The 23,878-nt window shown below is 37.9% G+C and overlaps 1 protein-coding gene across 1 annotated transcript in view; it reads left to right on the top strand.

Annotated features, from left to right (window-relative positions):
* The window catches only part of PLXDC2 (plexin domain containing 2), a 403,365-nt gene that overhangs the window by 202,545 nt on the left and 176,942 nt on the right, over window positions 1-23,878 (top strand). The window contains exon 4 of the mRNA XM_028507369.2: window positions 2,121-2,267. Within this exon, the coding sequence (XP_028363170.1) occupies window positions 2,121-2,267 (147 nt within the window). The remainder of the gene's footprint in view (window positions 1-2,120; window positions 2,268-23,878) is intronic.

Raw genomic sequence — 23,878 nt, 5'->3', positions numbered from 1 at the left:
CTAATAAGTGTATTAGACAAAATTCATATCCCAAATATTATTCACATCATAGACACTCTATTCAGTAACTGTTATTCTTACATATATCTGAATGTTTTAAATATATTTTACCTAGTGGACTTCTCAAATTGATATGTATAATTATATTTCATGGTAAAAAATTTAATTGCAATTTGAATTAGTCAAGAATCATGATTTTTTCTGGGTGTACCTTAGCAAAATAACCTTTAAAAACATTTAAATCTCTTCAGTGAGTGAGAAACACATGAGAAAAAATAAAGATTCTGTGACAGGCACCATGCTGATATCAATAATAAGAAATAAGAGTAGAATTTAGTAATCCAAGTTACAGAGAAAAATGTATTATTTCCATTTCTAGGACCACTAACTGAAAGTGGGCCCTAATATAACCCTAGTGATAAAGAAGAGAAGTTTGAATTTGTTGTCACTCAATAGTAATCACAGTTCAAGTTTTTAGTAAAAAGTTCCAAAAGTGACATTTTCTTTGGTCAGCAATTAGAGCAATCCCTAATATTACTGTAGCAGAAAGACTATGACACACAGAGTGTACCTTTCCCTCTACATTTTATTTATTTAGCAATTTCTTCTAAAGAGGCTTATTAATTTTACATATTTTTAAATCTAACTCACATGCCTTAGAGTCTATTTAACTCTTTTGTCTACTTTGAAGAATACTAATTTTATAGTATCATTTTTGTTTGTATTTTAAGAATTTTAGGGACACTCTCTGTTCCTTTCTTTTCCTTTGAAGACTGACTGTTTTATTTCTTTTTAAGGGAACTCTATAAATTACATAAATTAGATATATAGTGATTTAAATGCTTCTTTTTTTCAGCTTTATTCAGATATCATTGACATGTAACATTGTGTAAGTTTGAGGTATCCAACATGTTGACTTGGTACAGTAATATATTGCAAAATGATTACCACCATAGCATCAGCTAACACTGACATCATATTACCTAATTACCAGTTCTTCGTTGTGGGGAAGACATTTAAAATCTACTCTCTTGGCAACTTTTAAGTGTATAATATACTGTTAATATAGTATTAACTGTAGTCACCATGCTGCAGAGGAGATCCTCAGAACTTCTTCATTTTATAACTTGAAGTTTGTAGTCTTTTTTTAAAAAATACATTTTATTGATTATGCTATTGCAGTTGTCCCATTATTTTCTCTCCCTTCTATTCCCCTCCCTGCTGCACCTCCTCCCATCAGCATTCCCCCCCGCACCTTAGTTCATGTCCTACATATAAGTTCTTTGGCTTCTGCCTTTGCCATACTATTCTTAACCTCCCCCCATCTATTTTGTACCTACCATTTATGCTTCTCGTTCCCTGTACCCTTTTCCCCCATTCTCCCCATTCTCCTCCCCACTGATAACCCTTCATGTGATCTTCATTTCTGTGATTCTGTTCCTGTTCTAGCTGTTTGCTTAGTTTGTTTGTTTGTTTTTAGGTTCAGTTGTTGATAGTTGTGAATGTGTTGTCATTTTACTGTTCATATTTTTGATCATCTTTTTCTTAGAAGAGTCCTTTTATCATTTCATAATAAGGGCTTGGTGATGATGAACTCCTTTACCTTAGCTGGGAAGCACTTTATCTGCCCTTCCATTCTATTTATTAAAGTATTTTTTTATAGTTGTTCAAGTATAGTTGTTTTCATTCCCCCCCCAGCCATCCCCACCTCCCACCCTTGATCCTACCCCCCTTTGGTTTTGTCCTCAGTTCCTTTATACATGTCCTTTGAAAACCCTTTCCCCTTTCCCCCTCATTATAGCTTTGCTGGATAGAGTAATCTTGGATGCTTGGATGTAGGTCCTTGCCTTTCATGACTTGGAATACTTCTTTCCAGCCGCTTCTTGCCTTCAAGATTTCTTTAAAGAAGTCAACTTTGACCAACATTTCCCCATTTCCCCAAAACCCTAGAACCTGATAGCCACCATTCTACTCTCTGTTTCCAGGAGCTCAGCCTTTTTTAGATTCCGCATATCAAAACATTCAGTACTTGTCATTCTCTGACTCATTTCACTTAGCATAATGCCCTGAAGTTCCATCTCTGCTCTTTTCTTGACATGCATTATTCTCTATTATTATAGGAGGACACAGATCACAATTACTATATATCCCGGATATATGGCCCATCTGATTCTGCCAGCCGCGATTTGTGGGTGAACATAGACCAAATGGAAAAGGACAAAGTGAAGATTCACGGAATCCTCTCCAATACTCATCGGCAAGCTGCAGTAAGTGCTTTAACATTTTGAATTTATTTTTATCTGCTGTGAAAAAAATTTTGCTTTACTTGGCATATCAACACTTTGTGCTTATGATCACTTTTCAAGTATATTTATTTGTGCAATTGCAAGTTAGATTAATAATTTCATGTATTATAGAAAATGAAAAAGAACTATTTTAAGAAGCCACCATTAATTCAACTATTAATTAAATTAATAATTAATTTCCATAGTGAGAGGATGAATTGTGTATTCACAGTTAAGATAGATTTTGAATGATTTTCTGTTTTTTTGTAACCCATGAGTTTACAGAACATTTTTTAAAAAATTACATTAATCTAGTATCTTCCATTTTACATGGGTTTCTTACTCTGAGTCTGAGAAAGATTTAACCAGAAACATTTATGATTCAGATAACACATGTAGACCAAGTTATGGATCTAAGTGAAGAAGTTTGATGTGAAGGGAAAAAACGAAAATCCTAGAAGTCTGCAAACATATTTTAAGTCTGAGTTCATTGGTTACCAGCCATGATTTCTTAAACAAATAATGTAATATTCTGAGGCAGTTTCCAGATCTGTATAGCGGATATGACAGGGCAATTAGTGCAGGCCTCACCTTTCATGACCATTGATTTCCTGTTTCACCTGTTAGGTTGAATGTTTACACAGGTTAGCTTTTCGGTCTTCACAACAATCCTATGATTGCAATATTTTGCCACCCAGGTATTGAGGATAAGAGAAATGAATCCTGGAAAGATAAGCAACCTACCTAAGTGATCCTAGTTAGTGAGTGATGACTCACTCCTAGATGACTCTAGGAGACTGACCTAGGCAGTCAAGCCCACACTCAAAGTGTGTGTGTAAAATTTACCACACTAGGTTCTGAGCAGTTTTTAAAAATTATTTATTTATTTATTTATTTTTAGAGAGAGGGGAAGGGAGGGTGAAAGGAGAGAAATATTGATCAGTTGCCTTTTGCACGCCCCCAGACAGGGACCTGGCCCACAACACAGGCATATGCCCTGACTGGGAACTGAACCAGTGACCTTTTGGTTTGAAGAATGATGTCCCACATGCTGAGCCACACCAGTTAGGGTTCTTCTCAACAGTTTTTTATAATCACTTCTGGATACATGCCTAATGTAATGTTTTAGAAATTATTTAGTTTTTCTATCATGGACAATAGCAGTGATCTTACCGTCGATGAAATGTTGTTCAGTTTAGTGTGCCTTAAAGTAAAAACAAAACTTTAACCTTTCAAGTGTTATAACATTGTTGATATGAAGACTCGATGGCTTAAGTGATTCAGAGACACAGATTTCATAAGTATAAAATATCAAAATTTTTGGCCACAACCATCATATATATGTCGATTTTCCAATTTCAGAAGGTCAACTTCTAAGTTAAAATGCAATTATAATCCACCATGATGATTTATTCAATTTTCAGTGTAGAGCACATGTTTTCTGAAGCAGAGAAGGAAAGAAAGTAGCCACCCCTCCTTGCTGAATTTCATCATCCTTCCTTTCCATTCCCAAACAACCCCAGGCGAGATGATAGATTCAGAAATGATTCACTGCTAGGTTTAGAACAGATCTTCAAAAGAAGTGAAAATGAGAAAGATTATATTAGGACAACATCTATTCCAAAGTTACTGCATTTGAAAATCCTCCGATTATATTACAGTGCTAGTGTAAAATATACTTTGTAACAGTTTGAATGTTGGTGTATCCAATCAGAGAATCCGAAAAGTGGCCAAGTTCTGGTGTTGGCCACTATGGGTGATGTCTCTAGGCAGAGATAGGTCATTAGTTAAAATGTTAGCTGATTTCTTCTTACACACGTACATCACCATTATCTCTTTCTCCTGTGTTCTCCAAAAGGTGAGATAGTTGGCGTGTCCCTTGAAGATTTTTTTTTCTCTTTGGATTAGGGTTTGCTTGGTTGCCTTGTGACCTCAAGTCTCTGGTAGTTTTGAGAAAAATCAGGATACTGTAATTCATTTTTTCTTACTGTTAGTGTGACAGTGACTCTGTCACTTTCAACACCAGAGAGTTGCCTTAATACAATAGAAAACTGGAAACTGGAACTGGTGCTTGGAACTTACCTGGTGCTCTGCGCACTGCTCTTTTAAATGATTGGTAGAAGCTTTATGTTAGCTGCTCTGTTATCTTAGACTGGTTTTCTTTTTTTTTATGAGAATTTAAGCCATTTTCATACATTCCTTAGAGTTAAAAATTGGTGCATTTTCCCTATCACCACCAACAGAACACACACACACTTCCATTTACAACAGTGAACTTAATAATGTAGGGGAGTAAAAACGAGTTCCCTGCTATGCTTCTAAATTCTTCTGGCTGGAAAATAGTGAAATTAACATGAGGCAGATTAATAGGAAAAAATTACCTGATCTACTATTGTGTACCTACAGGGGTTTCGAAATGAGAGCCCAGGACAGATCAGACAGTTCTAAGGCTTATAGTCCCTCTTGAGCTAAGGAGAAAGGGTGAAGGAGGTCTGTAGTTTGGATTTCAAAGTGGGAGAAGGCAATTCACAGGGAGATGGAAAGCAAACGCTTGTTACGTAAATGATTGCTGGGCCACAGTTAACAAGGGGACATAGTGAGGACTTTGGTCAAAAGATTCTTGCCAGGTTCCTCCCTGTCTGTCACACTTAGTTCATATTATCTAAAATGATAGCCCTCTTCCCGGAGCAGGTTTTCTATCTAAATTCCCTTAGGCAAGTAATGGGGTCAAAAATTGTTTCCTGAGTCTTTTCTTTCTTGAAAATTACCAGATTGTAAAGCAATCAGTATTCCAAAAGGCATATTTTGTGGTGCCATACTCTCTGCTGACCTTCAATAGTATTACTTAGTTTCCTTTTTTATTTTGTTTTTTAAATTCCACATAAATGTAAAGTCATAAGGTATCTTTATCTGAATTATTTCATTTAGCATAATACCCCCTAGGTTCATCCGTGTTGTTGCAAACATAAGATTTCATTCTTTTTTATGTCCAAGTAGTATTCCATTGTGTATAGCACCACAGCCTTTTTATCAATTTGTCTATCAATGCACACTTAGGTTGCTTCCCTATTTTGGCTATTTAATAATGCTGCAGTGAACATAGGAATGCATGTGTCCTCTTAAATTAGTGTTTTGGATTCCTTCAGATAGATATCCAGAGGTGAGATTTCTGGGTCATATAGTTCTGGAACCAGAAAAGTCAGTATTCTTGCTGCCTGTCACTTCCAGAACCAATAAGTAGAGACAAGGATTGAATCTTTACCAACGCTTTTATTCAGATGCCTGCAATCTGAGAAAATGGTGGATTATGTACCATAAAAACCATCTTAATCTCTCATCTCAAACCAACCTTTTCGTAAGAAGAAGAGGGTAGGTAAGGGGTTTGGAAAAAAGGTTAATCAGATAAGGGTTGCAGTCCTTGCTAACTTTCCTAGTATTTCTTTAGCTGCTGATCAACAGTTCTTTATCTGCATCTCAGACATTCCCTCCCTGGAACACAATGGCTCAGATACCATCTCCATTGCTTGCAGACCATTTGGGACACAAAGGTTGAACTGCTCGTCTCCACCTCCTGGAGTCACTTAGGTTATGCATTCCAGTTCCTGGAATAAGAGCTTTCCACATGCATTAATCATTAAGCCTAGCAGTTATAACTAAGGCTAAGATCTTCAATTCTTGAGTTCCCTTATCAGTTCTATTTTTAATTTTTTGAGGAACCTTCATACTGTTTTCCATAGTAGCTACATCAGTTTATAATCTCACCAACAGTGTACAAGGGTTTTCTTTTCTCCACTGGAAAATTTTGCCACTTGGATTCTGTTTAAATAAGTTTTATATCTTGAAACTTATAAATTGAGTTAATGGAACATTACAATTTTTCTATAAATATTCTTTGTTTCAAAAATGTGATTCTTAAAAATTACTATGAGATTTCCAAACTGGAGAGAGTGATGCATGGTTTAACATTTCTGTAGCTGGCTTCCTTCCCTTTCCAATACTGCCTGGATCTCTTCTGCTCATATTCTATTGTGCCTTCCTCAGAGTAGAATTAGGTTGTTAGAGAGGACAGAATTGTAATGTTAAGGTACCAGGTGGCTCGATAATGTCCACGCAGTCCCTCCTTCCAACCTCCACAGAACGCACACAACACAGACCCCAAACTGTTACCAAACAGCAAGTGGATCCTGCCACCTGCACCACCCTCTAGGGTAAATTCCAGAGACAAAGGTTTGGTGATAAAGGAAAGGAATCTTTATTCAAAAGCTACACAACTTTGGAATAACAGCTTTCAGTATGCATTAGTCATTTAAGCTTATCAATTAAGGATCAAATCTTGAACTCTTTAGTTCCAGCTATAATCACTTAAACCTGTCAATTAAGGCTAAACTCTTTAACATCTGAGTTCTCCTGTCATTCCCCAGTTCATTTTTAATTATGTTATTTCTATATGCTTAGTTTGTAAACTAACACAATATAAGATACAAAAGTGACACAATTTTGGAAGAATGGCAGTCTTCTGCCTCAGACCTTGGGCCCTCTAGAACCCCCCAGCCAGAAAAATAACCCTGCCACCCTCTGCCAGGCCAGCCTGATCCTAGGCTGCACTTGGAGTTCCTTCCTATCTAAAACCCATCCAAAATATCATTCTCTGGGAAATGCAGGCAGCTGCAGCACAATCATCCAGGCATCCTCAAGGAAGATGAACCCGAGTGCCATTTTCTGCCATCTCTTTATTTTAAATCTTCTGGCCCATAATTCCATGTGCTCTAAAGGCATTCAGCTTCTCTGCCAATCCTGTCCTAGACTGTATACCGTTGCCTCCGGCAACCTCCACCTACCACCCCTTCCTACTCCTCCCAGTGATCTGATCAGATCTCTCTGTGTCAAAACCACAGGTACTATCTCTGTTTTACTACTGAGAGGTTTTAGCACAAGGAAAAATGGCAAATGGGGAAGAAGGCATCAATTTTATAAGTGTGATTTGCTGATATCATAATTATCATAACCCTTGATTCAGAGCCCTAAGGGAAAAGAAAATTTTCTATAATATGATCACCAAATGATATCATTTGTATGCCCAGGGGCATGTATTCTGTCAACAAGTCAGGCAGGAGAGAGAGAGAGGGGGAGAGAGAGAGAGAGAGAGAGAGAGAGAGGGAGAGAGAGAGAGAGAAAGAGAGAGGGGGGGAGAGGGAGAGAGGGAGAGAGGGAGAGAGAGAGAGGGAGAGAGGGAGAGAGAGAGAGAGAGGGAGAGAGAGGAAGAAAGAGAGATCTAGCTAGGGGCAGAACCAGTGGCAGACCCAGGGACAGAGTTGGTTAATGAATCCAGCCTTAAGTAGGAAAACTAGAAGATTGATTTTTCTGAAGGCACAGCTTCCTCCTCCTTCCCTGGCTTCCTCAGAATGGGTCAGAGGAAGACAAAGGAGTATCTGACTTGGAAGCATGATTTTTAAAATTTTTTTTCCTCTTTTACCACCATTCATCAATGTGATCCAAAGAGCACTTTGGAATCTTAAATTAATATTTTAGAAAGAGGAAAAGGGTGGAAACAGAGTACATATTTTCCCTTTTCTTCATTAACAATAATATCTTATAATTTCAGGATGGGATATTTAACTCTGAATCAATTAAGTGATTTATAAATCATTTAGTTTACATGTTCCACATGCCAGACACACTGATTTATCTTTCCTTTTACAGTGCAAGCCATACTCATTAGTATTTATATTACATATGTATACTGTAATTTGATTACATATTCTTTCAAACATCTCTTTGTCCTTCTTGGTTTAAATCTCTATTGTCCTTTTTGTTTGAATAACATTTCTTAAATCATTGTCACACAAAAAGCAGAGGCTAAAACCTACTTTTATCTTTGACAAATTAAAGGAAGGATCATGCCCTGGCCAGGTGGCTCAGTTGATTGAAACATCATCCCATATACCCAAAGGCTGTGGGTGCAACCCAAGTCAGGGCACATGCCTAGGTTGAGGGTTCGATCCTAGTTGGGGTGCATATGGGAGGCAACTAATCACTGTTTCTGACATCAATGTTTCTTTCTCTCTCTCCATCTCTCTATAAAAATCAATAAACATATTCTTGGGTGAGAATTTTTTTTTAAAAAGTTCAAAAAACGGAAGGATCATATCTTCCTACATAAAGGCAAGTTGAAAAACTTGTGTTAAGTCCCTACCATATGGCAAGCAATGAGCCAGGCACTTTATATTCAAATACTGGTACTCATTTGTTTTGGGGTTTTTTTTCCTTCATAAAAAGCTGCACAGTTGTCAGGTTGCAGATACGGAAGTTTCTGACGTACAAACCTAGGAAGCAGTGTGCACATGTCTGTTTCCCTTTGTGTGGACCTTCAAATTCCAAAGTTTTTATATTTTCCTCTGTGCTTTTTTATCATAGACTTTTATTCTTTGCTGGGCACAAAGTTTGATTCACTAGCCAGTCAATTTCATAAACTGCAGTGTATGAAATTTTGATTCACAGTATGATACCACTCTCCAGTGGAAGGAATCTGGGATTATAGAAGTTATAAAACCATGGCTCGAAAAGTTATTTTCTCAGATTCTGGCCTCTGCATCTCACTTTCATAACCTGCCTGCCTTAACTACCCTTCAGTTCTAATTTGAGAATAAAAATAAAACAGACATGAAAGAATATTAAAAACATCAAATAAAAGTAAGATTGTAAAGGCATTGTTATTTGAAAGTTCTAAATTTTTACAACAAAAAAACATAAATAAATGAAATTCTAAGTATTCTCTAAGAGTCTAGATGGATAGATCTTTATATCCATATATCTCTATATACTTTCTTTGCCAGTTAATTGTCAGTGTGCTCTTTGCAAGACATAAACACATCCTTATCTTAAAAAGATGTTAAAAAGATTGATTCTTTATATAAGAAACCCCAGCAAAATGAAATAAAACTTGTACTTTTTGATATGGCAATTGTTTTGAATTTTAAAAATTGGAATGTTCTTGGCGAGGATTCTCAGACTACTTGAATATATACAGAAACCTTCAATTAAAAAATATTTATTTATTTTTATTTTATAGAGAGGGAAGAGGAGGGAGGGGGAAAGGGATAAAAACATTGATGAGAGAGAGAAACTTCAATTGGCTGCCTTCTGCAAGTGCCCCAGCTGGAGATGGATCATAGAGCCTGAAACCCAGGCATGTGCCCTGATGGGAAATCAAACCAGAGACCTTTTGGTTTGTGGGACAACACCCAACCAACTGAACCATGTGGGTCAGGGCTACAGAAACCTTCATTTAAAAAATTAAGTTTTCTAGCCCTGGCTGGCGTAGCTCAGTGGATTGAGCTCGGGCTGGGAACCAAAGTGTCCCAGGTTCGATTCCCAGCCAGGGTACATTCCTGGGTTGCAGGCCATAACCCCCAGCAACCACAAATTGATGTTTCTCTCTCTCTCTCTCTCCTTCCCTCCCTTCCCTCCCTAAAAAATAAATAAAATCTTAAAAAAAAATTAAGTTTTCTGAAGGTTTTTTTTTTCAGGAAAATAGCATCATTTCAACTAGTATTCCCATCTGTAGTATATTTGCATAATGTTGATGTTGGGAGAGCTAAATTTGGATGCCAGTGGTGATTTTAGTCCATTGTTTGCTCGTGTTGCATAATTTTATTTTTTTCTGTGCATCAGAAAATCCGCTGATAAGTGCATATTTTTCTAAATGATTAACTCGGGAGGCAATTGAATTTGCTATCTCTATTAGGCTATTATCCAGACCACACATTTCTGTCTGTGTTCTGTTCACACTGTCTAAGAAGTTGCTTTTACTTATTTTTATTTTGGTTGGGTGAGTAAACTTGCGGCTTTTTACCTTGGGAATTGCTCCATATCAAGTAAGACATCCACAAATTCATCCAACTAGCTTTACTTGCCTCTGTTCATGGGATTTTCCTCTATTTAATAGCAGACTGAGATGAGTTGGGTCTGCAGATGTCAATCCATCTAGCTTGATTTGGATCTAATTAATTCACTTTACATTACTATTGTAGTTAAGTCACCTACTAATTTTGAGAATAATTCTTTCTCTCCTGAAGACAGTATTACTTGAGAACCTTTGTTCCAATCAACCACTTAAGGTGAGATCAGAGTAACTGAGTTCTGTTCCTCTGAGTGCCGAAAAAATGAGCTGGTCCACCTGCCTCAGAGCCAGGAAATATATGGAAAGAGCCATTCTCTCTTCCATCTTCTGATGATGGCATTGACGACTTGAGTGCATCCCTTTTCAGTTCACTTTCTTCTTAATCTTCCATATTGTGTCTTTAATGGAAGATGAACACCATTCTTTATATAAAATTAGCATAGGTAAATTAGGATGCAATTTTATACATTCTATGTTACTGATGATGGCTATGGAATAAATATCTACTCGGCTTTTTAAAGTCGTAAGTGAGGTGAATACTTGAGGTTTCTGTGAAACCCTCTTAAAAGGTTTCACATTAATCATTCATAGTCACAAAGCTGCCAAAACAGGATGACACAGCCATGTCCCTGATGAAATAAATCCATCTATTCCCGTCTTTCATCCTAGATTCTCTTCTCCAAACTATTTTCAATCCTGTTTTCCAAGATCTCTTCATGAACCCATGAAGACTTAACAGCAGTTAATTTTAATTTTTTTATGTATTGATTTGAAATCATCAATTTGTTGTTCTACTTCTTTATGCATTCATCGGTTGCTTCTTGTATGTGCCCTGACTAGGGATCAAACCCAAAACCTTGACACATCAGGAAGATGCTCCAACCAACTGAGCTGCCCAGCCAAGACCAACAGCTTTATAATTAACCTATAATTCAGGTTAATTATAAATAACATGAATGCAAAATATTCTTATTCTGAAGTCATTCAATGATTAAGTTTACACATGATTCTTTTGCAAGAAAATATTTTGTAAAAGAAAAGGTAGCAAACTGTATATAGAAAATAATATCCGTTAAGACCACAACTGAAAGCAAGTAGGTTTGATTCTTGTGAAATATCTTAAATTATACAAGATTAAAAAGAAGACATTTTGGGAAGAAGATTTCCTCTGCAAGTTAGTATTTCAGTATCTTTTAAAAATATTTTATGGGTATTTCAATATCTTTTATTTTTGTCTGTTTCTTCTCACCAAATTATAGCCTGTCTCTTAGTTGTAGATGATTGCCTTAGGGCAGCAATTTTCAACCTTCTCCATCTCATGGCACACATAAACTAGAGTCATACCTCGGTAATCGTTGGCTTCAGAACTCGTCAAACCCTGAACTCGTGGCATTTTGGTGAGGAAAAAAAGTTTCAGCATGTGGCTCTTGCTCAGGACTCGTCCCACTTGCTAAAACTTGTGTGAGTCACAATGCCGTCCAGCAAGAGAAAAATACTTCATGGTTTAGCACTTGGTTTCAGCACTCATCACAAGTTCTGGAATGAATTAATGATGAGTATTCAGGTACTGCTCTAATTACTAACATTCTGCAGCACACCAAAAAAATAAATTTTTGCTGATCTGACAAAAAAGGTATAATTTTGATTCATTAACACTGGATGGTTATCATTGTGTTGGCAGTTGTCATTTTTTAATTTGACAGTCTAAGGAATAAGAGGTCAGTGTAAATAGTCAAGTATCACGTTTTAAAAATTCTTGCGGCACACCTGTTGAAGATCACTGCCTTGGGGAAATAGTCAAAATGACATGCGTTGTTTATATATATATATATATATATATATATATATATATATATATATATATATATATATATAGTTAGCTTCCCATCAGAACTTCTACAGCACCAGAGTCCAGCCCCAGAAAGTGGGTGTCTTCCTTTCTTCACTGAGGCCGTCTGTTAAAATGCCAATGGGAGTAGAAGTGAAACTCCTGTAGCTACTCTCAAGGTAAAATGCCAGGAATTTCTTACCATGCAATAGTTATCTGAGAAGAAATACCAAATAAGATTCATTCTTGTTAAATAGGCCAAGGTTAGGCATGTGTGTCGTGCTCTCAGACAGGTTAACCTGTGGATGTGCTAGGGTGTCCGAAGGGAGCAGCTTTTAGAGGCTGTGTGGGGAGTAAGGAGGGGCAAGGTCAAGTCAAGGAACAAGCATGTATAAAGGGCCCTTACACAAACACAACGGAGAGGGGAGGATTAAATGTGGGAGGCGGGGAATGGGCAGGGCAGGGGAGAGTTATAGGGAGGAAATGGGGACAACTGTCATTGAAATACAAAAATTAAAAAAAGAAGCTGTGTTGAGAGTCATCAATTTCCTTAGGTTTTGAAAAAATCCAGAGGTTGACAAATGTGGCCAAATGTTAAGCATTGGTGAATCTGCGTAAAATATATAGGGGCCTCATTCTATTATTTTTGTAACTTTTCTTTAATTTGAAAATATTTCCAAATACAAAGTCAGGAAAATGTGAATTTAACAGAAGAGGATGAAGATTTAAAATTGGACTTGGTCTAGTTTCAATTTCAACCTGTAATCAGATTTTGGATTATTTGCCACTCTTCTGATGTACTTTGCACTGAATTTCAAATCATAACACGTCTGTTGAGGGAGAGTGTGGTAATAGTGTTTAAACAGGCTGACTTAGAAACAGGCTGCCTGGAATTGAGTCTTCTCTCCCCCCCTGCTTGGCCAACTGCTAGCCGGGTGACTTTGAGCATGCTATTTACTCTGTTAATCATTTTCCTCATCTGTAAAACGGGAATGAAACAGCAGCAACATTTTAATGTTGGCTTTAGAATTAAATGGTTTGACATTTGTACAGTGCTTAATTTGGTGACTGGCCCAGTGTTGTAGATGTCTGTTCCACTGATACTAATTAATAATCATCATGCAAATATTTAACTTTAAAACAGTCACTTTCCACTGACAGGAAAGAAGCAGGACAGATTGTAATCCACTAGCAGAGACTTCAAACTCTTTTTCACCAGGGGCCACATCAGCCTCGTGGTTGCCTTTGAAGGGAAGAATGCAATTTTAGGGCTATATAAATGTGACTACTCCTTAACAGTTAAGTGAGCGCTCGGCTGCCACAGGGTAGAAAAGGTGCCAGGCCGGGTAAAACAACGTGCAGGGCCAGATTCAGCCCGTGGGACTTGTGTTTGCCACCTGTGGACTAAGGTGAGACAGGCACTTTTCAGACTGTAAAGGATAAGCTAATAGGAGTACTTCTCCTGCCTCCCCTGTTTGAGGATCACTGGTCAGGGAACTAACAAGAATGTCAATTGTCCTCAGGTGTACTAGTGCTTCTGCAAAGAGCTTTAGCAATTCATTGCTTAAAAGGCCCTTGGCAAGCAAGTACTGCTATGCTTCAATTCCTGAAATGGAAAATTTCAGGACATGTAAGTACTACCAGGTGAAGTGAGATGATGCTATCCAGAATCGAGTCTATTTATCATTTTCATCCATTTCACGCTTGTCAAAGTCCTCACAACAATTGTTTTGGAGTTTCAAAGATATTTATATGATCTCAAGGGTTGCCACTCAAAGTGGGCCCCTGGGGAGTAGCGGCAGCCCTGAGAGTTTATTGGAAACAGAATTTCAGCCCCTTTATCCCAACACCTACCAATTCAGAATCTGCATTTTAACAAGAATCCTAAATGTTTTCTGTGCACACTCTAGCTAGAGAAGCCTGAGGGATCCACTGCCTTGCTGCTACAGCAGGGTACAAAATCAGGAAGTGGCTTTCCCTGGTTCTCTCCCTCTCCCATACCCTCCAAGGGTTTCCTTAGGAAATCATGTTGTACCTCCTGTGTACCTTTGAACTTGCTGTTGCTTTGTACCCTTCCTGAATGGTAGTCGTGTAACTAATTTGAATAATTCTCAAAATGTTCGAGTATAGGCAGGCTACTGTACATCAGGTGTTGGCTGGGAACCATGCAATACAAGAGGCCAAAAGATATGGTAAGAGTTCACTCACTCTGTTTCACATGAGCGAGCATCAGGTAGCTGCAAAATGTTTACACGTTGTTTTCTAATTTATGAACAGTTTCATGCAGAGTGTCATTCAATATACAGGGTTAATGAAGTTCTCGGTTCTGTTGTGGAAAATGTGCTGAAGCCGTTAGAATTCCTTACTCAGAAAATCAATTCAATTGATGGGCTTTATTTCTGAAAGACTGAGTATCCAGTCCCTTGTTTGTATATTTGCATATTGATTAGCCAATTTCCATGAACATTTTGATCTTTTAATTAGGTTTCCAGTGTTTTCAGTCGTTGGATCAATGACCCACGTCCTGTTCACTCCTCCCAGGGTATGAGGGTTGGCTAACATTCCATTTTATAAAAAATCCCAGATGGTAAAAGCATTATGAAATATGCTGCCCACTGCAGCTATTTTTTTTCTGGAATACACTCAGCTCATTTTTGGACTAGAAGCAGAATTTTACTTTAGGGTCTATCAAAAGAAGTTTGCACTGCTGTTCCACATGCATATGCCTCTCCATGGTCCATTTTCTCTCTTTAATAGTTGCTTTTGGGGGAAACATGTTAATTAAAATGTTTCCATCTATATCTACAAGCATACATATATATGTACTTATATTCACATCCCTCTGCTATCTTTCAGTTTCTATTACTTTTATAAGTGAATTGATTTCAGTTAAATAGGTGAATAAATCAGTGAAAGGCAACTACCATGGAGAACTGTAAAAAAGGAAAGAAGTGTTCTGCAAGTTTAGAAAATAGGCCCCTGGATCTATTCTTGGGAAGAGGACAATGGAAGCCTCTGAACCCCAACGTGAAAAATAAAGTGCTGCTGGCTGTGCCAGTCCTCTGACGGGAAGGTGCTGCCCTCGGGCCTCAGTGGGGTGGGGCTCGCTGTGGCTCTAGCCAGAAGGCGCTCTGTTCCTCTGGTCCCTGTAATCTCAGGCATGTAACCTGAGAACAGCTCTGAACCTTTTTCAGACTTTGTATTTTTTTTTACTTTGGCCTCATGCATCATTATAACATTTTAAAGAAAATTGTTACTGACAATGTTAAGAGTTCCAGGTAGAAAACAATTATGGAAAGTCTGGTGACATAGGTAAAGAATTACCTCATATGAAAGAAGAGAGATAGAATGGTATAGTGGTTAAGACTCAGCATTTTGGAGTCAAACATACATGGATTGAAATCCTGGCTCCTCTACTTATTATGGTATGAACATACTGTTTGCCCTTTCATGGTAATGTGTTTTTTTTAAATAATTTCAGGCTTATAAAAAAACTTGCAAGAATTATTGAAAGAGTTCCCAGTAGCTGTTACCCAGCTTTCCCAAATGTTAACATCTTACGACTCATGGTACACTTATCAACACCAAGAAGTTAGAATATGGCGGCATTGGTAAACATGACTCACCTCGTCACACAACCACATCAAAATTACAGCTAAACTAGAGAACAACCATCACTCAGAACCGTCAGAAATTGAGCTGAATAGAAGTCCTACAACTACAGAATTAAAGAACAAACTATGTGGAGACTGGTAGGAGGTGAGGAGTCTCAGTACAGGCTGGTCCCACACCCATTTTGGTGGACAAAAGTCGGGAGGGATATCTCAGGAGCGAAGGGTCCCAGCCCCATACCAGGCTCCCAGCTCAGGGTTTCAGTGCCAGGAAGAGAATCCCCATAACTTCTGGCTGTAAAAACCAGGGGGGATTGAGGCTTTTGAAGACAGAAACTGCTGGAATCTCTGGAAGTTCCTCTTTAAGGGCCCATGCACAGAATTACTCAGACTCACTGCCTCTGAGATCCAGCTCAGGGGCAGCAGATTGAAAGGCACCAGAGACACACAGGGAGGAACTGAATTGTGTGGCATCGGGACTAGATCTGCAGAGCAGCTGTCTTCTAGGCAGAAGTGCTAACAAAGGCCATTATTCCTCTTCTGAGTCCTCCCCCAACAGAGCCACAGAGCCAGCTGGCAGGTACCATATCTGAGATTCCATCAACCTGGCTCACACTGTTTGCCCTGCCCTGGTGATTACCTGAGGCCTTGCCCCACCCAGCTTTCAATCCCACCCAAGCTGTTTCCAGTGATTTTTCCATACAAATAGCTCTCTTGGCCCATGCTTCAGATTTTCCTAAATTCTCTCAAAGAAGCAGCATCTGGCTTTGGCGAGCCTCATACCTCTCACTAAGTTGTCCCAGGCCCATCACTAGCAGCAGCCAGCTTTAGTTCAGAGGTTGGCATTGCCTGGGCACCTCCAAGCCCAGCACAAGTAGCAGCCAACTGCAGATTGCTTTGTAGCTTATGCTGTGTGGCCCTGGACAAAACACAGGTGGTGACTGACCTTGGACATGCCAAGAGCAACCAAGGCTCAACTACAACAGGGGTGTGTACACAGCCCACATGGTAGGTGCACCTTGAGTACCCAGCTTGGATGAGAGGGGAGGCTGTCTCCCTGGATCCTACAGGACACCTACTACATTAGGACACTACCAAGCCTGGGAGCCATAGCAGGTCTACCTAATAGATAGAAACAAACACTGGGAGGCTGCCTAAATGAGGAGACAAAGAAACATGGCCCAAATGAAAGAATAGAACAAAACTCCAGAAAAAGAACTAAACCAAATGGATACAATCAAGCTACTAGATGCAGAGTTCAAAGAACTTGTTTTAAGGATGCTCAAGGAACTTAGGGGAAGAGCAGATGAATTCAGAGAGAACTTCAACAGCATAAAAGAGTACATGGAAGCCATGAAAAAAAAAAACTAGTTAGAAATGAAGGATACACTAACAGAAATGGAGAACAATTTACAGGGAATGAACATTAGAGTGGATGAAACTGAGAATCAAATAAGCAATTTGGAACATAAGGAAGCAGAAAACAACCAATCAGAACAACACAAAGAGAAAAGAATCCCCCCCACCAAAAAAACAAACAAACAAACAAGGATAGTGTAAGGAACTCTGGGTCAACTAAAAGTATACCAACATTCGCATCACAGCAGCGCTGAAAGGAGAAGAAAGAGAACAAGAAATTGGAAACCTATTTGAAAAAATAATGACAGGATTCTTCCCTAACTTGGTGAAAGAAGTAGACATACAAGAACAGGAAACACATAGAGTCCCAAACAAGATGAACCCAGAGAGGCTCCACCCCAAGACACATCATAATTAAAATGCCAAAGATTAAAGACAGAGAGAGAATCTTAAAAACAACAAGAGAAAAGCAGTTAATTGCCTTCAAGGGGGTCTCCATAAGACTGTCAGCTGATTTCTGAAAAGAAACTGTAGGATACAAGGGATTGGCAAGACATATTCAAGGTGATGAGAAGCAAGGACCTGCAACCAAGATCACTCTACCCAGTGAAGCTATCATTTACAATCAAAGGACAGGTAGAGCTTCTCAGACAAGGAGACAACTAAAGTGGTTCATTGCCACCAAACCAGTATTATGTGAAATGTTAAAAGGTCTTCTTTTGAAGGAAATAAAAAATCTGAACAATAAAATGGCAATAAATACCTATCAACAATTGAATCTAAAAAAACAAAATAAACAAACAAGCAAAACAGAAACAGATACAGAGAACATTTTGGTGGTTGCCAGATGAGAGAGGGGTGAAGGGTTGGGCCAAAAAGGTGAAGGAATTAAGAAGTTGAAATTGGTAGTTACAGAATAACCATGTGGATGTAAAGTACAGCACAGGAAACAGAGTAGCCAAAGAACTTATATGTATGATCCATGGACCTGGACACTGGGGTAGGGATTACCTGAAGGAGTGAGGGAACTGAGTGGAGGGGGATAAAGGGGAAAAAATTGGGGCAATGGTAATAGCATAACAAATAAAATATAATTTTAAAATACTACCAAGAAAATAACATTATTACTCTACTAGTAACTAATCTATAGGCCTTATTCATATCTTGTTAATTGTCCTCTTTTTTCTTATCCAGAATCTAATCTAGGACCCACAGTGTATTTATTTGTCCAATCTCCTAGTCTCCACCAATCTAGGACGGTCTTCAGTCTATCTTTCATGAACTCAACACTTTTGAAGAGTATTGGCCAGTTATTTCAGTTTCTCTGATTTGGGATTTGTCTTCAAATCTTTGTTTCTTCATGAATAAACACAGGTCTCTGTTTTTGGCAAGAATGCTACAGCAATGTATTTTGTCCTTGTGCTTTCGTTGAGGAAGTGCATGTTGTCAGCGTGTCTTGTCACAGGTGATGTTAATTTTGGTCACCTGCTTAAGGCATCTAACAGATTTTGTTTCTTCACTGTAAAGTGACAATCATTCCTTTTGTAATTATCAAGTATCTTTTGGCATAATATTTTGCAACTATACAAATGTCCTGTTTCTCATCATACTTTTACCTTATTTTAGGACTCATACTTGCTAAGAACAGATTAAATACATAGCATGTCTTGTGTGTGTGTGTATATATATATATATATATATACATACATATATATTAAAGTATGTATTTATTTTTAGAGAGAGGGGAAGGGAAGGAGAAAGAGATGGAGAAAAACATCTCTGTGTGGCTGCCTCTTATGCATCCCCTACTGGGGACCTGGTCTGCAAGCCAGGCATGTGCCCAGATTGGGAATCAAACCGGCAAACCTTTGGTTCACAGACCTGTGCTCAATCCACTGAGCTACACTAGCCAAGGCGATGGCTGATATATTAAATACTCATTTCATTCTCCTCATACCAGTAAACACAGTAGTGATAACTATTTCAATATAATAAAGTTGAGGGCATCATAACATTGCTCAGGAACATAATATCTAATTGTGGTATGATTCTATTAGAGATGTAATTTGCCAGCATTGGTATTAGAGACAACATACGATATCAAATCATTTCCAGATATTTACTAGGAATGCAATTGGAGCTATTTTTTTTTTGTTTCTTTGTTTAGGAAACTTTTTAAGGAACTATTGCTGTGCTAGATACCTTCATGTACATGATACAATATTAACCATCTTTGAATCGGTGTTTATGAAGGTCCAGGTATAATTTGATCATTTAATCCTTCTAATAACCTTTGAAGAAGTGTCTTGACTTTACAAATGAGCAATCTGTGGCTTAAAGGAGTTAAATGACTCATGAAATCGTGGAGCTTTTCAGTACCAAAGCTGGGATATAATTTCAAGTCTCCCTGAGTTTAAAACATGCTATGTCATTCCAAAATTAGGAAAAGAACCATTTAAAATTTTAAAAATAATTCTACATCTAGTTTCATTAAAAGAAGATTGCAAAATGTATGTCTTATGGTAAGTAAAGTAGCAAGACTCCAGTAATCTCTTTTAAGCATCCATAGGTGAATGTGTTTTATTTGGATCTTAATCAGTTTTGAGAAAGTTAGTGAATTGTTATGTGCATTCTTGAAGAATACAGCACATTCCAATTAAGAAATTTACTCGGGGTTATCTATTAAAAAGTCATGTAATAAATAATTAGTTAATGATGTTTATTTACTAGAGGTATAAATCTTACTGGAAATAAGTCATTTATTCAGGTATTTCCGATGAAAGGCAGTATCACTAGAAATTGCCCTTTAAGTAAAACAAGATGTGATTTTTCTCAAGGTTTTCAATTTCTCTCAAAGTTAATACCCAATATACATAAATAAACTGAAAAGGATTTGAGTCAAGATTTATTTGACCCACTTTTTGAAAAAATAACACAAATATCACTTTACTGCTATTACTACTAAGTAATATTCCACCTATTAGAAAGCTTTAAGATACTTATTTGAATTATTAAAAACAATATTAATATATGGGTATAGAAATTGGAAATTAATCCATTAATTCATTCTTGAATAAATGAATAATCCTATATTCTTTAGACCCTCTGCTATTATGAACTCATGATGTCAGCAATTATGAAAAGTTCAGTTACTGCCAGTCCCTTTCCACATGCTGCTTCCAGTGGGGCCATGGCTCATACAGGTCACATACAGGCTCCAGGGAACCAGAAGCACATTGCTTTATTACTGTGAGGAAGAAGCTGTCTTAAAAAACGCAGTTTTTATTAGTGACATTTAAAATGGTTTTGAGAATCATAAAAGTGCATAATCCAGATTCCTAACTCTTATTAAATGTTTCTGTCTTCTAGGTTTTACAGGCTCTGACTACCTAATTTATCTTCATAATACAACTGAGAAATAGGCAAGCAAGTTAACTGGAACCATGTGTAGTTAGTATTAAAATTCTTGTGTTATTAAAAAAGAATTAAGAGAGATAATTAGTCAGAAAACAAAATGCAATGGGCATAAGAAAAATATGTAAAAGCGACAATAAGAGGTGTGGATGCACTTAGAAATTTAGGAGCATGACCTGATTAAATCTGGTCGTCTATCCCCAGCAGGAATTTCGCTTGCCTGACATTTGGTCCTGTCCAAAATGCCCCCATAATGTTCATGGAGATGAACATAGTGGTTCAAAGTATTCATGCCCAAAAGTTCTTTTTATTTGATCTTGTCCAAGACATCCATGGACACCTCTAGTCCATACCAACCCATTTACCTAACCCCATGTGCCATTACTAGCTAGGTTGCTGAGGCAAGAAGGGTTATTAGTGCTGATACAGCCACAGCACAATTATTGGACCAATAAAACATGATAGTATTTTTTATGTATTCATCCTGTTACTGAAAGTATAGATAAACATGGGTTGTTTGAACCCAGGGTTGTTTTCTAAGCTTGGACATTTTAGACAGGACCAAATTTCTGCTAACTGTAATTTAAGGGGGCGTGGTGTGGGGAGAGGATGATGTGGTTTGAAAGGTCACGGTCATGTACTGGCTGTGCCTGTCATACATTTATCTGCTTCACCAAACACTTCAAAGAATGTTTCATAAATTTGTCCTCCCCCATATGAAGAAATGGTACTTTCTTTGTCTCAAAATTATCCTACCTCTCCTTTCAAATAGTTAACTCCTTTCCACAGAGTACAAAGAAGTAGTAAATTTAGTTGATTTTATTTATCACTCATGCTCTTGAAAATTTCATTTTCAGACTTTTCTGTGTCATTTTGCCCAGTCTATTAATTAATTTACTGTGCCTTCACATGGCAATCTTCCCGAACCCTTTTCCCTTATACATTAGGTATTTTGTAAGGGATGAGATCCAAGACAGCATGAAGTTCAAGGTGTAGTAATTACACCATGGTCTCCATATTACGTTTCTTTTTGTTTACAATGGTTTTTTGTGACAATGTCCAGGATTCTATTTAGCCTTTCTGGTTACAGAAGAGCTCTTTTTTGCATATACAATTTTAGGTCATTTTTATTTTTACTATTCAGTTAAGGGAGCCTTAACAGACTAGTGACATGATAGGTCTTCTCACACCTAACCAAAATAACTCGTCCTCCCGTATTTGTCATCTCAATTGGTGCCACTATGGTCCACAAGACATTCAGCCAGAAACTGGTCCTTTATTCTAGACTGCCCTTCCTCACACCCCGCCCTTTTGCCCAATTAATCACAGAGTCCTTCCAATTTTACTTTCTACATGTAATTTGACCCATCCTTTCTGCTCCCATATCTGCAGGCCTCATCTGGCTAACTTCTGTAGTTCCTTTTAAAGAGTCAGTCACAGTGCCATCTCCTCTGGGTTAGGTGTCCTCTCCTGGTCCTCACTCTGCCCCTGCCTGGTCCTGTCATTTACCCTCTCTGATCCTGTCCTGAACTACTTGGTGAACTCCTTGAAGCAAGGAACTGGGTGGGACTTACTGTTTTGTCCTTAGTCCGTGATTTAGTTCCTGGTATATATGAGGTGTTGAATTATTGATTGTCGACTGCATGAATGAATAAAGAGACAAATAAAACTTCTTTCCGTTCCCTAAATGCCTGTTTTATTTATCACACTGAGACAGAATAATGATCCAATTACCCAAAGGTAATTATATTGAATATATAATCATTTAGCTTCAAAGCACTTCATGAAATTCTAGTGTTTGTTTTTGTTTATGTTTTAGTATTTTTTGGTCATATGAGGTTGAAAGAGGGATAATAAAATTTTCCAAGAATTTGTCTTTAAGTGTGACTTTTCTCAGTAGTTAAGTACATTGCCTTCTTGTCAATCAAACCTGTACTCAAATTCTAGTTTCCCACTTGAGCTGTACTTGACTACTCTTTTGCTGAGTTAGTTTTGCTTCAGAGAGGTTGTAATAAGAACCTGATGGAGTCGTTTTATGTATGCATGTGTATCTAGAGAATGCTAGGTGAGATATAATAGGAAGACGTACCTCAGACCAAGAAGTCAAGGCATGACTCTCTGAGGATGTGACCCTCAGTTGGTCCTGTCAGTGCTTTGCCCCGTGTCCCTTCTGCCTTCCTGAGTTCACCAAAAACAGTGGGGGACAGTTTCTAACATGCTTGCATCTTTCTAGATCAAGTGCTGTATCTCTTCTTTCTGGCTTAGGGTACCCACCCCCAAAGAGCAACCTTCAATCACTAGGGGATGGGAGTTGAAGGGTAATGTTCCAATTCTAACCCCCAATGAAATGATTCTGAGGCATGTTTTCCCTACTGTTTCTCAAAGACACTCTAAGGGGAGACCTGACTATAGTAGTTACACACACAATAATGTAACTAGTACTGGTTTCTCTTTTTTCACTTCCTTTAACAAACGCTTCCTAGGAGTACCTTCCAAAAAACTATCTGCCTCTGAGTCCTTATGTCAGGGTTGGTATTTGGGGCCCCCCAAACTAAGCCAAAGCTTAAAGAATATGGAAGCCATGACTAACCAAGACTGAGAGATTATAACAGTCAGAAGAGACATGATGTAAAAGTACCAGAGTCAAGGGTTAAGCATGGCAGTTTCAAGGAACTAAAAAATGTTCCAGATGGCTAGTTGGAGCAGAGACTCTGAAGAGCAAGTTGTGAGGGAGCTGGAGCCGGACAGTTAGTGATGGGCCTTAGAACCATTTTCGCTATTTTGGCATTATTTCAGAGACAGTGGGATTCTAGATTGAAAGATCTGAAGTACTGGAGTGATAAGCTGAATAATAAGGAGAATGAATTGTAGGAAAATTAAAGCCAAGACACCCATGAGGAAGTTACTGTGATAATAATGACATGCACTTGGGGAAGAGTGGCAGTAGTACCTGGAGAGAAATGGGCAGATTTCACAACTATTGAGAAACTGGCATTTTTCTCAATTGTCATTCTTATTTCTTACCTGTGTGAGGCAGTATGGTGTTAATGAAGGTAAACTGATCATTTAAACAGGGGCGCCTTTCAGTTATTGATGTTTCTCTTCAGGATGTTTTATTAACAAATTTTCTTTGAGAACTTATTTTCTTTTTTAAAAGTCTTTATGTATTTGTATATCTCAGTCTTACTCTAAAAGTATTCAAATATTTGTAGTGGTGAGAAACTCATGTCATACTCCTCTAGTTCATTATTGGGGGTTATTGATAGAGTTTATTAATGATTATAAACTCTATAATCAAACAGAGTCTAAACCAAATTCCCATTGTGGGAGTGAGAGTGTCAAAGGGCTATAAATTTTACCAATTTTCTCATGAGCATGGAAATAAATTAGAATGATGGACAACAATATACTATAGCAAGTGTCTTTATAAAATCATTTGCTATTTTCTTTGAGATATATATTTTTGCTATTGAAGCTTTTT

The sequence above is a fragment of the Phyllostomus discolor genome, chromosome 1 (assembly GCF_004126475.2).
Source record: "Phyllostomus discolor isolate MPI-MPIP mPhyDis1 chromosome 1, mPhyDis1.pri.v3, whole genome shotgun sequence".
Classification (NCBI taxonomy): domain Eukaryota; kingdom Metazoa; phylum Chordata; class Mammalia; order Chiroptera; family Phyllostomidae; genus Phyllostomus; species Phyllostomus discolor.
This window is presented reverse-complemented; position numbering and strand designations above follow the sequence as displayed.